This window comes from Daucus carota, chromosome 9 (genome assembly GCF_001625215.2).
Source record: "Daucus carota subsp. sativus chromosome 9, DH1 v3.0, whole genome shotgun sequence".
NCBI lineage: Eukaryota > Viridiplantae > Streptophyta > Magnoliopsida > Apiales > Apiaceae > Daucus > Daucus carota.
Genome location: NC_030389.2, coordinates 8,675,406 through 8,692,236, shown reverse-complemented (window position 1 = coordinate 8,692,236; position 16,831 = coordinate 8,675,406). Strand labels below are relative to the sequence as shown.

Below are 16,831 nucleotides of genomic sequence, written 5' to 3'. Positions count from 1 at the left end.
ACCTCTAGTAAAAGTGATCTTTTGGTTTAAGTCTTGGCACATAAACCAAGTTTTTATAATTAATTTAATTTAGACATATTTGAAAACTTAAAATTATAAAATAAAATTGAAAATAATTGGTGAGAATATTCACAATCATCATAATATAAAATTATTAAATTATTTAATAGTTAATATATATGGTGGCAGGGTAATTCTAGCAATATGACAGCAAATGTAGTATATAAAGAAGTATTATACAATTTGCCAGAGGTTTGAGTTTGGAAGGTAACAAAGCACGGAACCATGGTTTTATACTACTTTACTTTGACATGGTAAATAGACGATGTGCCTTTATTGGAAATCAGTTAGGTGTTTTTTTTTTCTTTTTCATAGAGCTATGGACTGTCCGCATAGTGTCTTGCCTTCATCTGGAAAAGAAAATGTTGTTTTAACAGTTTTAGTTATATCAACGTCCCACTCATATCCTATGCCTATTCTCAAGTTTGCATTGTTAGTCCTAATATGTAGTATGTATTAGGAGCTATTTATATTTTACTATATTATTTATTTATCTGTAATTTTTATTGTACGCTCTTTATTTAGATAGTTTTGTTCCTTGCATTATTCATTTAGAATTAATCTGTTTGTAATTTAAAAGCGACCTATTCGACAATTTGTCTTTTATTTGAAAGTTTTTTTTTTCAAAAGTTTATTTGAAAGTTAATAATAGCTATAGTCATGAAATTACTTGATTTACAAAAGCTGCTGATACCTCGCGTAGCTAGATATCCAATTTACAAATTATCTTTAATATCCATTATAGATTATCAGTTTAAATACTTTTTACCTGTAGTTCAATAGTTAAGTTCAATCCATTATTACTATGCTCAACTGCATAATTCACATGAATTTATTATTTGTTCTTTTGTGCTGCAGTTTGTATGTTCTTATGGTAACTCTTGGACATCCTGGCTGAGCAGCTATAAATTTATAAGTTTAATTTTGTCACTGGATTTGAGAGCAATGCCTGATCGTGTTATGTGAGGTATGTATGATTTTCTATGTTCTTTGGATGTGTTTGTGTAATTTTTAAATGCACACGTGTGCTCCCACTGCCAGAACACTTGGAAAATTTTTGGAATACTGCAACATATATGTGTGAATAATGCTCTTCATTTACTTCATCCTCAGTTCTGCGAGCTGTGGATCTGCTTGGGACAATCAGAAGTAGAGATTCCTGCATCTGCAAAGGGAAAAAATATTTCGGATAAATATATAAATCAAGTAACTTAGTCGTAGTTTTTGTGCAATATTTGCTTTGACTGCAAAGGATGTACTAAAATGTTCTCAAGCACTTCTTGCAGACACACGTTTGCATAAAGACTCCCTAGGCAGAATATCTTCTAAACATTGTTGGTTGTTAATCTACCACGCTTAAATTACACTACTGTATAAGAACAGTTTAATTCCTTTTAACATTTTTTTTCTCACAAGTTTGGATTTCAATTAGCATCTTAATATAAAATTAGCTGGTATTTGAGAGGTTAACAGATAACTTTATTATTACTTTTACTCACAGGTCTTGATGTCAATTAAAACCTTTTGAGATGAAAGCTGCAAAATATAAATAAAAGACAATAAATTATTGAGGCAGCTAAAGGGGTAAGAAATCCAAGGACTTACTTCCATCTACTATTTCACCCTTTATCATATCAGTATCCCTCAGTAGAACAGTAGCACGTTGACGAGCTAGAAGAAAGGAAATGTTGATTGATACTAAAAGCCGAGCTAGAAGAAAAGAAATGTTGATTGATACCAAAAGCCGAGTGGATGTGGAACAATGCACAAATGTTTCCGCTCAGAATGAAAAGTTTTTTTCGCTATTTGAACTAATAATATAAAATTTGTACTTGATATTAAATGTAAGATTATTATTCAGGACAATATATGTACTAGCTTCATCGAAAAAAGTTGAGATATGTTTGATTGTTATTATTTGTCTTTATAGCTTTAGTATGATTTTTAATACAATATTTTATTTTTTCCAAAATACATAAGTTTATTATTATTGCAATTGTAATAAATAAAATTTTTATAAATAGTTAATCATATTTTTGTTGTTAAAATACAACTAAAGCTTAGCATTAAGGACATGTTAATTTTTTCATCACAATCTCAAACCGTTTTCACCATTTTAATATAAAATAAATTAATGAAGATCATAATTTTTATTTATGTGAATTTTAGTGCGTCCAGTATGAATCATTGAAAGTTAAATGTTAAAATATGGGTCAAGGGATATTATGTGTGGACAACACTTACAATTTAAACACATTACAATCAGCTATTTAAATATAAAAATATAAAAATCACCCGTGTGCGAACGGGCAAGAATGCTGGTAGCTAGTGTATGAAAACAAGCGAATGTGCATTAACGCAATGGGCCGAGACGTCTCCTTTGTTCATATTGGGCTATAGTTTTACACGGGTTGAACTTTCCAATTATATATGTTTAGCTAGTTTGTGAAACGGGCTAATATAAAGCCCAACAATTTTGGGGCCGCAGGATAAAACTTGGAAGCTCTTGAGCTTCTCTTTGTTCTTCAAACAGATCTGCAGGCCTTTGAACATGTCCAATCTACTTAAATAATTTTAAGTATAAAATATACGGTGGGTGTTTGGCAACATGAACTTATTGCTTATTTGGAAAAAAAGGTTGCTCCAACTTATTTATGTACCATTTGACAACCTAAAAGAAGCACTTAAAATGAGGCTTAAAAGCCCAAAAAAAAGGCTAGAAAACCTAGCTTATTTTGGGTTTGGAGCTTATTATAACAAAATAAGTCACGAGTATCCAAACACTTTTAATAACTTATAAGTTCAATCCAACTTTTCATTTATAATCCACTTCTTTACTTTAAACAATAAATCACTTCTTTTAAATTAAGTGAAACGGCCATAGCATAACATAGTATTCAATTGGTGATGTCTTCAAAGTTGAGATAATAATTTAATATCTTGATTTTAGGATTGCATTGCATGATTTGTTTCTGTTCTAATAAACAAAAAAAATATTTAATCTTCTTTTCCAGATATTTATTTATCCCCAATCCATCTATTATATAAAATATACCATATTTTAATGATAGGGAAAAAAAATACTGAAGTTAATACATAAATAATATTTTAAGCTATTAATATATTATAATGCATTATATTTTTAAGCCAACTAGATGCTATTAAATTTGCTTTAATTCACATTATTTTTATAAATTAATCCTTAATCCTAATACTTAATTTCCATTTTTAATTTCTTGGGAAATACCTAATATGCTATCACTTTTAGTTTACTTTTGCACTTTATTACTCTACTCTAAATATTTATAAAAAATTGACCGAGCTAGTTGGAATCCAAACAAAAATATTATTTGTAGGGTATATTAGGCCCCCTACATTTGCACTTTAGATTGGTTCAAGTTATTTTTGCTATGTATTCCGTTCAATTTCTGTCCAACATATAAGTTGCAACAGAATGAATATTTTGACAAAAATATTTGTAAGAAAATAAAAATTACCCTATCTATAAATGAAGATGATGCCTAAAAAAATGTTGAAACTTTTTTTTTAATCATCGAAGATAAAATTCTTGCGACCCTGAAGTGAGTGTCCGCATCACATTTATGTCAGGATCAAATATTACACCTTTCAATTATAAAAATTATAAAAAATATATACAAACAACTACTTTATATACTAGGTTCAAGTCCCCGACATATAATTGCTTGCGACATTTTATATAACATACAGCTTTACAGCGGTTGGATGATAATATGGACGGTCAGGATTTAAAACACGTCCCGCGTTTTTTAAGATGACACATGTATAGCGCTAAAAAAGTGTTTGAACATGTTTTGAATCGTTCTAGCAATCATATGGTGGGACCTAGACCCATATACTAGGACCTGAATAGTTTTATCATAATCACTATAAAATCAATTTTTAATTTTCTGCAAAGACACAGCTATATATTGAACATGCGCTACAAGTACACAGTTACGGAATGATAAAAGGTCCCAATGTGTGATAACTGATAAGATAAACATAATAATACAATTCAACAGAATATTAGGAGGGTAATCAAAAATTGGAACAGGTAATCAGTTACCATCAGACCTAGATCCTTTTCAAAACTTTAATTAATAATTCAACACTATGATTTATTTTATACAAGTTATAAAAATATTGAACTAGTTTTAGGATAGTTGAATATAACAATAAATTATAAATTCGTCTAAACTTGAAAGTCATACAACTTTCTCCCGTGGGTGATAAAAAGGCCAGCTTTATGGTTGCTTGAAGTGTTGTTATAAACTATGTGCTAAATGTTAAATAATTTTTTTATATTTTTAGTTATAATATTAAAAATTATTATTTTTGATGAATTTTGATTATAAATTTATATAAAAATGGAAAATCTTATTTTTTAAAATTTATTTATTTTTAAATTTATTAAATAATTTGTTTACGTAGAAAAGCTGATGTGAAAATCGCAAGCCGTTTTAGAGATTACTAGCACGTGCATTAAAGGGATTCATGCATATTCTCTTACTCCACGTAATCAGTAATATAATCACCTCTAATTCCTAATTAGTTTGACATTATCACAACTTAATTTTGCAACTGCCAAGAGTATTCTTAGTTTTCTCAGACTATTAACAAGGAAGATAACTTGTAATTTAGCTTACGTGAAATGCAAAATTAGAAATATACTAGTGTATTATGTATGTGTAGGCTGATAGGGCAGGTCGCAATGCCGCCAAGATCCTTTGTAATTTACTGGTATTTTATTCAGAGTTTGTATCGAGGATTGCATGAATGTGATTTATCAAAATAAGCTTAAATGTTGAGCATAATCTTGTTGAAATAGATTAAATTTAATTATTGATACCAGTTTTCTTATATTTAAAGAGAGAAATTTAATTCGTCAGTACTCTCATTCCACCATTTTGGTGTGAAACGCCATGATTATGAGTTAAATTAGTGAAACTAAAAACATTTGTTTTCGATGTAAAACTAGGTTCATGTTCCAGAAAGAATCATCAGAGAGAACCTTCACTAAAAACATTTGTTTTCGATGTAAAATTAGGGTTATGTTCCAGAAAGAACCATCAGAGAGAACCTTAGAACACACACACAACAATGAAAAAAATATGCATTTAAATTTAGATACAAAAAATCTATTTAAAATTCAGGGTTCTGCAGCAGAACCTTAGTGGTTTTGTGATTCTATTTTAAGAACCAGTTCTCTCTTGAGCGCAACCCTGTAAAACTAATATAAGGCGTTTCCCAAAAAATTAGGGTTGAGGAGTCCCCTCCATCCTTTGTCTTTGTCCATTTTCAAGGTAGTCCGAGAGGCTTCCACTGGTTTTCTCCGGTGGAAAGCCCCAACCTCTCTTGTTTTCTTTCATTTTCACTGATTTTTTTTAAATAAAATTCATTTTTTTAGATATTTGTGTGTCTCTCCTTTTGGAGTGTGTTTGTTTGTGTCTCCTTTTGGAGTGTTTGGTTATGTTTTTGTTTAGTTATGTTTGGATTTATTCGAAGTTGGATATATATATGTTGAGAATGATTCTATTCATGTTTTCGGAGATTTGGAAAGCCCGCGTCAAATATCAGTCGGTGGCGATTATGGCAAAAGCTCACCTTTCACAATCAAAGATTGTTCATCCTTTAAGAGTTTACTAGTTCCGACATGTCTATGGCTGGTATTCGACATGTAGACAGCTGGAGTGCCGCTTCTCTAATCTCAATCTACGAGATTAGGGTTTCTGAACATTGGTCTAACAATGGCTTTTATGTGATTAGGTTGATGTTGCTGCTTTGTGTGATGTTGGTACAATTTGGATCGCTTGGAATATCTTTGATTTCATTTTTAGCTTCGAAGAATTTTAAAATTCTATGTGTTAAACAATCAGGAAACAAATTAGGTAATTGTTTTTAGTATGTTATTTGTTTTCCAACCTGGTTATATCTGCAGTTGGGGGTTTATCTCAACTGTATTGTTCTGATCAATGAAAGTGTTTTTATTTTGTGGCAAAAAAAGAGAGAGAGAAATTTAAGTATTGTAGGTTATATGTAATATTGACTCTGTTAGGAGTTCGGTCTCTGCCTCTATGTTCTAGACTTGGGGATCGTTCTCGTCTTTTGTTCTTGATGGTAGAAGAACTTTGGGACTCATTCTTCTTGTTTTCAGCTAGAGATTTCTCCACTTTTTTATAGGCCTCAGCATGAGCGTAGAGTTCAGCCAGAAAATTCGGATCATTGCGCTGCAAAGGCTTCCAAAAATTTGTGCCCACTATCAATCTTACAACCAAAAAGCTCTTCATTGTTTCTTAATTACTCCTCTGACATTGGAAGATTAAGCATTGAAGCATTTGAAATAGGCATGCAGAGTTTCTTCTTCTTTCTGCATAATATTGGCCAAGGTTGTGACAGGTGCAGTTTACTTCGTGATAGCTTAAAATTGATTTGGGAACATCGTCTCTTTCTATTTGTGCGGAACCACTAATAGGCGCTATCTTTGGAAGTTAGGATAGAAGTCCACACTTTACCCAAAATGATGGGCCTTAGAGCATGTCGGTCGGTCCAGGCTTTTCGAACTTTACTCGGATTTGGATTCTAACAAACTCGACGTCACCGCCGGTCCATAACTTACCCAAAATGCAAGAGCGCGTTCTCACACCTCGAAGAGACCTAAGACAACCTATTAGACTACAGAGTAGAGTCTTTCAAGGAATGTTTTCGAAAAGATCCTAACTCCCTAACGAGAATAACCTGCTAGAGTATAAAAGAAGACCTTCTTTGGTCTTCATTCACTATCTCTCAATGCGGGTGACTCCTGAGAATACAAAATTAGATCTTCATTTATTAACGATAGATATCAACCATGTCCAAGGACATCCCCTCTAACACAAGATGTTCTCTCAGCTTTTCAAACATGTATACAACTCATTTTCAATCGTGAGTGCTAACTGCTTGATGTTTTTTTTTCGTGAATGTCGGGTTCTTCTATTTAATCATGTTTGACTCAGATTATGGCCTATACTTATGTCTTCGGTCTTTTATCATTTTATATAGATCCGCTAATATAAAGAAGTCCATAATAATTTTGAATATAACAAAACATAAATAGAGCAATCTAATAATCATAAATTATTGAACCTTTCATTCCAAAGAGTCGGCACCCCGAAAGGGGTATTACTCGAGGGCCAGAAATACAAACGACGTCATGCATGTAAAATCAAATAAATACATACACACCTTGCAACTTGCAAGTAGAGTATTTGACCATTGTGTGTCACTTTATCTTCTTCCAAGTTCAAGGAACTTTGCAATTTTGGTATACAGAAAGGGTCAAGCCTGTCCCAGTCTACATACATATAGTAGGTAATAATAATTGTATATTTTCGAGGAAATATTGGTTCTACAAGAAATGATTCTTTGTTGTTAACGACGGATATATTTCACTTTTCCGGAACGATAATGTTTTAATGTGACATTGACTGGAAATTGTAAACAAAAGTTTCCAAATGCCATGATAATATTATATTTGTTGTTATTTTTTAACAATCTTTCTGAACAATGCTATATAAGTTTTACGTACGATAAATAAATAAGGGTTTTTTTTAATCATAAATAACCAAGTTTAGAAGAACTTTTACAAATACAGTCATTTTTAAAAATAAATTGTGAAAATACTATGTTCCCAAAAATTATAGGCAAAAATATGGTGGTTGCATATGCAACTGCTAGTATCCATATATGCAATCGGAAATGCAATTTTAAATTGTTAGAAAATTAAATTTAATTACAAACTAAGTTGTAATTTGTTGCAAATTACGAAAATGAGTGTCCCTGCGGGACTAATATTAATTTCACAAAATTAACCTCAAAATCAATTAAAACAACACCAAAATCAATTAAAAATAACCACACTCCCAAACCACTAAATTCATCACCACATGCTATGACATCTCTGCCATCTCCATCAACTCCGGGACCATCAATGTCTCCACATGCACTCCATTTACCTCCGGTCCGTTTACCTCACCAGAACGTTGCCATATTCAAGGTATATCCATCATTCCATTGACGATACTCAGGATCGACGGCGGAGAAGATGAGAAAGAATGCAAGAGTCCAGAGATGAAAATGAAGATGAGGAGGAGAAACAGAGTACAGAGTAGGTCGTAAAATTGCAATAACAAAACCGTACAACATTAAATTCACAATGAAACTCTTTGGACCATAGTTTTATATATTGTTCGCTAAAAATCATATTTCCAGCAACTTCTCCATAAATAAATATGAAAAATAAGGATTTATATTCAATTGAGATCTTTTTAAGAGTTTTCTTTTGTAATGTTCAGATATATTTAATTAGAATCTTAAAAAATCATCAAAATTCTTAAAATATTCAGTTGAGATTATTAAATTATTCTAAAAAATCTAATAATATATCGGGACTCTCTATGGCTGAACTGTATATCTTAAATCATAACTAAAAATTGAAAATATTCATTTAAGATTATTTAAAATTCAATAAAATATGACAAATTCAAAAATTGATGAATCCTTTTCGATTTTATTATACGACTATATTCAATTCACCCGAATTCCACAAAATTAGCTACGATTCATTAAAATTTATAAACTATTATCAATTCATTAAAATTCGAATTATATAAATCCCCGCTACTCTGAGCTAAAAATATGATCATAATCAAAATAAATCTTCTTTAAAAATAAAAAAACAAATTCCGCGATAAATACATCAAAAACTTGAAGCCGCCGTGACGCTGAAATGTCAAACAATGGCCACTAGTCAGTTAAGTTGAGGAAAATGAGCTACTCGGAGCCTAAAAAGTCGAGATGTCTTGAAGCCAAAACTTCAAGTTGATGATGAGTACAATTACAATATTGGGGTCATTTTCCTGTCTACTTTTCATATCACAGCAAACGAAATTAAATTATTAGTTGACCAATTATATAAAGTCAACACACAACAAGTTTCATGCATGCATAAGTTGAATACTTGAATCCATGTCTTTATCTCGTAGTATGAATGTGAAATTCCAGAAGATGTAGATGTGTGTATCAAAGCATGCATGATTACATGAAATGAGTGTTGAGTGGGTTCAACCTAAGTCCCACATCGGAAAGATAAAGAAGATCTATCTTGAATATAAACAGCCAAAAAACTCCATTAGTATGAGATCTTTTGGTAAGAGCCTGAAAGCAAATCCGTGCGAGCTTGGTCACGACTCAGAGCGGACAATATCATACTAATGCGGAGTTAACGGGTGTTGTGCGACCCAACAATGAGATCAATCTGGAGGATAAAGTTAAATCGAGTTTTCGCCAATTTCTCCTTATTTTTTGAAATACATTATTGGGACACAGTGGCGGATCTAGGAAGTTTTATGTTAGGGGTAAAAAAATTTTAACATACAAATTAATGCAATAAGATGAAATTCAATGCACCCGTTCACTAACAAACAAGCCGTTTATATATTAAACATACAGTTATTATAATGAGACTCTTATGATATGGATTCATGTGTACACGGAGAATGAAATGGCAGAGGTTTAGCCACTCTACGATACAATAATATTTATGAGATATATGCATATATTTATATAAAAAAATAAAAAATAATTAAAAAAAATTAATGAGGGGTCATGTGCTGCCAGGGGCCTTAATGTAGATCCGCCTCTATTTGGACCTGATCCTTTTACTTGCCACCAATTGATCGATTTCTCAAGAATGCCAAAATAATCATCCGATGAATCATGATAATATCATAAAATGTGGTGTGATTTTTGTATTTAAAAGATACTTAAACAACAATTGTATAATGCAAAAATTAAGATAGTTACTGGGTCATGTAGTATCTCTAACTTTGATCCGATAAGAGAAAGGGGACCAAACTATTTATTTGTTTTATCGTGACACATTCAGATGAATACTTGTACACCTCTCAATTTATGTTGATCTACTGAAAAACAAAAATAAAAATGAATAATTTGAGGGTGTCTATTATACTAGAAGCCGACGAGGCGTGTACATTGTCATAACTCATAGTAGTGGGTGGCCCATACATTAACCCAACTGATACTGATCTCCGTAGCCCACATTGTAGATGCTTCCTTTCTTGTCTTTATGATATTAATACTATTCAACAAAAAATAATAATTATTTTTTATATATATTCTTATTTATTTTATTACTAGAGCTAATATTTCCAACATTCCTTTTGGAATACGTTTAGTACATAAGATTTTATTAAAAATTATTCCTTTTGGTAGGAAATTTTTAAAATAAATTATACAACTTCACTTTACAGAAACATTAAAGTTCGTATACGTCTGGTCCCGCAATATATGCTGCCGGGCCACGGAGGGAGTACAAATTAATCGGTAACTTTGAATACCAGTTGTACTTGTCATCTTTTCCCGTAAAGAATACAAGAACAGGATAAGAGCCAAACATGTTTACTTTTCTTACCGTAAAGAAAACTGGTGAGGTGGAGGATAGCTATCCAATGAAATCAAGAATCTAGCGTAGTAAAAACAAACTACAATGGACAAATTACCCTGTAAACTTTGCTTTAATCCGTACAACTTTTCTGTCAAGGTAATCAGAATTTGTCATTTCAGTTTCTCATTTTCAGAATAATTTATTTTCCTCTTCTACTTTTCCTGACTAGGCCAAATTTTAAAAATCGGAACATATTTTCCGTTTTTGAGTTTAGTTATAGTTTAAAGAGTATACTGCACTTTGCAACCCTCTACTTTGCTCGAAAAACACTTTGGTACATAGACTTCTAAACGTGTCAGTTCGCCCTCCAAACTTCTAATCCGTTAGCAGTTTGTCCCATGCCGTTAAATTTTCCGTTAACTTTGATGTTAAAAATAGTTTACAGCAGTTTGCACCCCTAACTTTATATTTCGTATTAGTTTGCATCCTTGAAACACTTTTTCATTAAAATCAATCATATTTCGTTAAAAACAGAATCAAGTATATTTTAATTTAATAGTTTGTATCTATAAAAAGAATTTTTATAATACAATAATATCAAAAAAAAATGCTTAAGTTTGCTAATTAACTAATTGAATAACTGAGCAAAATATTTGAAGTAAAAAATCGTCACTAAAAGTACGAAATAAAGACTAAACTTTATTTTATTATATTATTTGACAATGTAGACTAAAATTTATCTGTTCTAATACTTTTCGGATGAGCCAGAGTCGAACCTGGGGTCTTCCGGGACAACAGAGGATAAACCCACCACTTAGTCACTAAAAAGACGATTTGAGAAAATGTACACGAGACTACAATTAGATAACTCAAGTGGTGGGTTTATCCTCTGATGTCCCGGGAGACCCCAGGTTCGACTGTGGCTCATCCGAAAAGTATTAGAACAGATAAATTTTAGTCTGCATTGTCAAATAATATAATAAAATAAAGTTTAGTCTTTATTTCGTACTTTTAGTGACGATTTTTTGCTTCAAATATTTTGCTCAGTTATTCAATTAGTTAATTAGCAAACTTAAGCATATTATTTTTTTGATATTATTGTATTATAAAAATTCTTTTTATAGATACAAACTATTAAATTAAAATATACTTGATTCTGTTTTTAACGAAATATGATTGATTTTAATGAAAAAGTGTTTCAAGGATGCAAACTAAAACGAAATATAAAGTTAGGGGTGCAAACTGCTGTAAACTATTTTTAACATCAAAGTTAACGGAAAATTTAACGGAATGGGGCAAACTGCTAACGGATTAGAAGTTTGGAGGGCGAACTGACACGTTTAGAAGTCTATGTACCAAAGTGTTTTTCGTGTAAAGTAGAGGGTTGCAAAGTGCAGTAAGCTCTAGTTTAAATTGCCTAGGCAAAGAAGCTACGTTATACTTTTATCAAATTATTTATTTAGAAAAGAATCGATTTAGTTCCTTGTTAAAAATGACAAGTATAATTATACTTGTGAAAAATTAGATATTATCTGAGGCTAAAAAAACAGTTTTTGTACATGATTTTCCGATGGGCCAACTACATTTAAATATGTTATCATCTTAATCATATATGATGGGTGAATATCCTTAAACACTGATTATTCACAACAAATAAACGGTCATCACTTTTTTTATGAAAAAAATAAAAGTTTCAAAATTAGTATCTAAATCGCGACATGACCCGGAATTACCCGGAAATAGTATATGGAAAATGTTATATCTTTTAACAATAAAATACGGAGAAAAATTGTTTCAAAAATTTAAAGAAATTCTTATTGACACACTCGTATAATTAGCTTTTCCTGTTGGTACAACTACATTTATAACTTTCACGCATGGTACCCTCCAGGTATAAAAACTTTCCTAGCGATACACTTCTATTAGGCTATACGTCAATCAGCCGTTAATTTTCAATCAGGCTGTTATTATGATAAATATCACGAGATCAAGCTGCTTTTTAGTATGACAACTAGACTTGGCAATTTGACACGTAACACGCTAACACGAAACGAAACGACACGAAAAAAATGGATATGGGTTTTGACTTTCGATACACGAAACACGAAAGTACACGAACACGAAATTACACGATAGATTTCGTGTCGGATATGGGTTTTCATTTGGGGTACACGAAATACACGAAATATTTGTAGATAATATGTATTATATATATGTTATGATATATTAAATATATAATTGAGTAATAAGTATATATTTATATGTATGTGTGGATATATATTGTAAATATATTAACAAATTTATGGAGAATTGTATACAAGTATAAATATATTATTCACATTTAATAAATTTATAAAGGAAAATATATATTAAATTCATTTTTTGATTAAAAAATATATTAATATTTATATATATAATATACACGAAAAGTACACGAAATATACACGAAACGATTCGGATCGGATACGGGTTTCACCTTCGAGTACACGAAACACGAAAATACACGAAACGAAGGTATACGAAACGAAACGATTGCCACCCCTAATGACAACCCCAAACTTAGTAAATATGTTAATCAACAACAATATCTTCCCTTCTCATCTTAACAAAAGCTAACAACGCTTCCTCAAAATCACTATTTTTACCATATCCATAAATCATTCTTCCTTAAGGACCATATAAGTTTCACCAATGAACCTGCATTTCGAATACATATCAACTAAATTACCAAACCTACTTTTTAGTGCAATATAATGTACTTGCTCCCCATTCCTACCAACTCAACACAAAAAGACTTGCTCCACCATTTCATCCAACTCAACAACACAACAAGCCCGTACCGCACTCAAAAACGCAAACTCATTCCTACCATCATTTCTCTAAAAGTGATAACTGCGTTCATAAATGCCAAATTCTGAGAAAGCCGGGCTATCAAAGCTATCCAAGAAACCAAGTTTAGTTGAGGCATTTTGTTGAACACCTTGACTACATAGATTAGATTGCCACATTTGCAGTACACGGTGAGAATATGATTGCTAAGAAATGTGCATTGTGGCCTTGAGACTATTAATTGGACTTGAAGTTTGTTGCTCTTGTCGAGTTGTTTGGTTTAGCATATATTTTTTTTTACGTAGGAACTCGCAGTCGCTACTCTTCGGATGCGCACTTGGTAAACTCACGAGCTCACGTAATAGCATATGTTCGTGTAATGGAAGTTAAATTTTTGGATACTTGACAAGATGATTGCTTGAATATCGAAACGAGGGACTGTTTAAATATTGAAGTTTCACAACAGAGCTCAAACGGAGCAGAGACGCAGCGGCGTTTCACCGGAAAGAAATAACAAACGCGAGGTGGGGAAAGAGGAGAGTAAATAGCGGGTAAGAAAATAGTTTTACTAACGAGAAGGGGCAAAGTAGTTTTACTAACGAGAAAAGCCAATTACATGAGTGTGCCATAGCGAATTTTCCAAAAATTTATTATTCGTTTGTCATTAACTGGAATCATATATTTTAGCTATACAACAATTATAACCATAAAATAAGGGGTATTACATAAAACTCTTTTATGACATATCACATATGTGAATAAAGAATTTAAATCAATATATCTTAGAAAATTTAACTGAACAAAAATGTATCTCGCACATGCCTATATATGGCTACGTGTAAAAGAAGAAGTAAAATATTGGAAATTCATCTTAAATAAATTTAATGTATAGAATATATTTCATGATGCTTAATTATGAACTTACCAAAAATTTGAGAAAAGTCAAAGAAATTATACAAAGTTATTTATATTCCCAATATTCCCGATTAACAAAAAGTAATATACCATTTCCAACCACCCATATAAAAAATCCAAAATCATCAAGATAAATTCCTGATTAAAAATATAATATTCTTAATTATCGTCTGTAATACGTACACAGACTATATCTAAGCGTTTTATTAACGCTTGTAGACCGAGTATCTCATCTCATCCAATTTATCAATTTGACTCTCTCTCTCTCTCCATCTCTCTCTCCCTTATATATTCACAAAATATACACACAGTATCTCTCTCTTATTAACAGCAGACACAGCGAAGAAGACACTGCCTTTCCTCATTGATTTCTCCATCACATATTCAATTATACACAACGAAACACATATAAATACACACACAATCATGTTCTGATCTTTTGTACGGAGCGCCAAGAGATGAAGTGCAACAAACATTTCGCCACCGATCTCACTAGTATTGATGGAGTCTGCTCTACGTGTCTAACGGAGCGTCTAATCATCGTCATCGAAGCTCAGACTAGAGCGAATTTGGAATCCAAGCTCGCCGGGAAAAGTGATCGGACTTGCACGAGTTCCGGAGGTGAATCGCCGGAGCAAATCTGCGTGTCTCCGTCGGTTAATTGTAAGAGAGTCGAGAGCGGAGGCGTTTCGGTCTCGGACTCGAGGTTTTACAGTACGCCGCAGGTGCTGTTCAAGAAGAAGGTGAATAAGTTCTCGATGGTTTCGAATTTTTTCAGATCTAAGGATCCGAACTCGAATTCGGATCCGGATCCGTGTTTGGATCCGAAATCTTCGCCGTGGAGGATAAAGAGTATGTTGCCGACAAAACCGAAGAAGAAGTCTTGTATTTTTAACTCGGACGCGAGCCGAGTTATGCAACGGCCGTGTAAAGGAATGTCACCGGCGGACGAATCGGACGGCGAACTCAACTCGCTCGACTCAACGCCGCAGTGGAAGGAGACGCCGTCGAGGATGACAACTCCGATGCATTTCCGGTGTAAGAAGATGAATCCGCCGCGGAATTTGACAGGCTTCGCGTTCTGTCTTAGTCCGTTAGTCCGGCCGAGTCCGAATCGGAAAGTGCCGGAAATCGTTATCTCCGGCGATACACGTGTCCCGATGAAACCGCATATAGGAGCTGCGGCGGCGTTCTGTGCGAACAGGTCAAAGAAGCTGGCGAATTGTGGAAGGTTTCAACCGAATTATTAACCCACACGACACCGTTTAGAAGTTGTTTCAAGTTTGTTGAAATTACGATTTTAGCCTTGTTTTGTTTAATAGCAGGTTTTTTAGTTTGATTTTTGTGTAAGCTGTACAAATAAGGTATTTTACGAAATGATTGTTACTGCCTTACTGGCAATATTTTAGTGATTTTGTGGGGTTGAGTTAAGGAAAAGTGTGGTGCGTGGAAGGTAACAATTGTAGGACACAGCTAATAAGATGAAGTCAATGAAAAAAAGTGGAAATGTAGATGTATGTGTAGGTGGTGGAGTGAGTGGCTGGTGGATAATTGTGCTCCCCGTTTAGATTAAGTAGAAAGTGGTTTGAATTTTTGGGAGGAGTGGGTGTGTATTGTGGTGGAGGGCTTATCAAGAGTAGGTTGACATTTGGAAAATGGCGCCCATTGTTTTTTCCATTGCCATTTACTTCGTCCGTCATTTTTAGTTGTCATGTTTCTCTTTTTGTTGGTCAAATTGACTAACTTTTGATCAAAAATTATAAGTCACTCTTTAATTATTTTAAAAAATTTAAAATTACATCTTAGAGCAAGTCCAACAATGCCTTAAATTAATGTCCTAAGTTAAAATTTAAGACATTTGAAAGAGATGTGTGCTCCAACAATGTCCTAGTGTGCCTTAAACCACTCGGACATCCAACAAGTGCCTCATTTTTGAGGCACTACTAAGCATGTCTTAAATCAATATTTTTAATAAAATATTAACTTCTCATCATTTCAATGCATCTCTCTCCTCTTACTTTTTCATTTCTCTCCAATACTAATTCAAATAAATTACTAGTTTAATACTAAGACACAATTATGAGGCATGTTGTTGGAGTTCATATTTCAAAAAGATGTCCTAAATCACTAGGACACAATTTTTTGTTGTATTTATAAGGCACTTCCTAAGACATTGTTGGACTTGCTCTTAAAGAGTTGAAGTAGATTAAAAATTATTTCCGGTGACATATTTTTTTTATTTTTTCAATTGACAAAGTATTAATAAATTTTAGTCAATTTGACTAGCACAATACCAAAGATGACAACTAAAAAGGGACGAAGGAGTATTTGTTATTAGAATTTATTGCACTTTATACCCTCAATTTTGGATCATTAACAAATCAGTATTCACATTTTAAAATGTGACAGTTCGTACCCCAAAATTTGTATTAGTTTTCAGTTTGTAATCCTGACTCACCACTCCGTTAAAAACAGCTGTTAACTTTAACTGTTTGATAGGTACTCCCTCTGGTCCATAATATAGGTCGTTTGACTTTTTACACGTAACCTTAGGTGCATTGACCA

The 16,831-nt window shown here is 32.5% G+C and overlaps 1 protein-coding gene across 1 annotated transcript; it reads left to right on the top strand.

Moving 5' to 3' along the window:
- Positions 1-14,724: 14,724 nt before the first annotated feature.
- Positions 14,725-15,516, top strand: LOC108201202 (uncharacterized). The gene has a single exon (XM_017369498.1). It carries the CDS (start codon positions 14,725-14,727, stop codon positions 15,514-15,516), a length of 792 nt encoding a protein of 263 aa, XP_017224987.1.
- Positions 15,517-16,831: the final 1,315 nt, after the last annotated feature.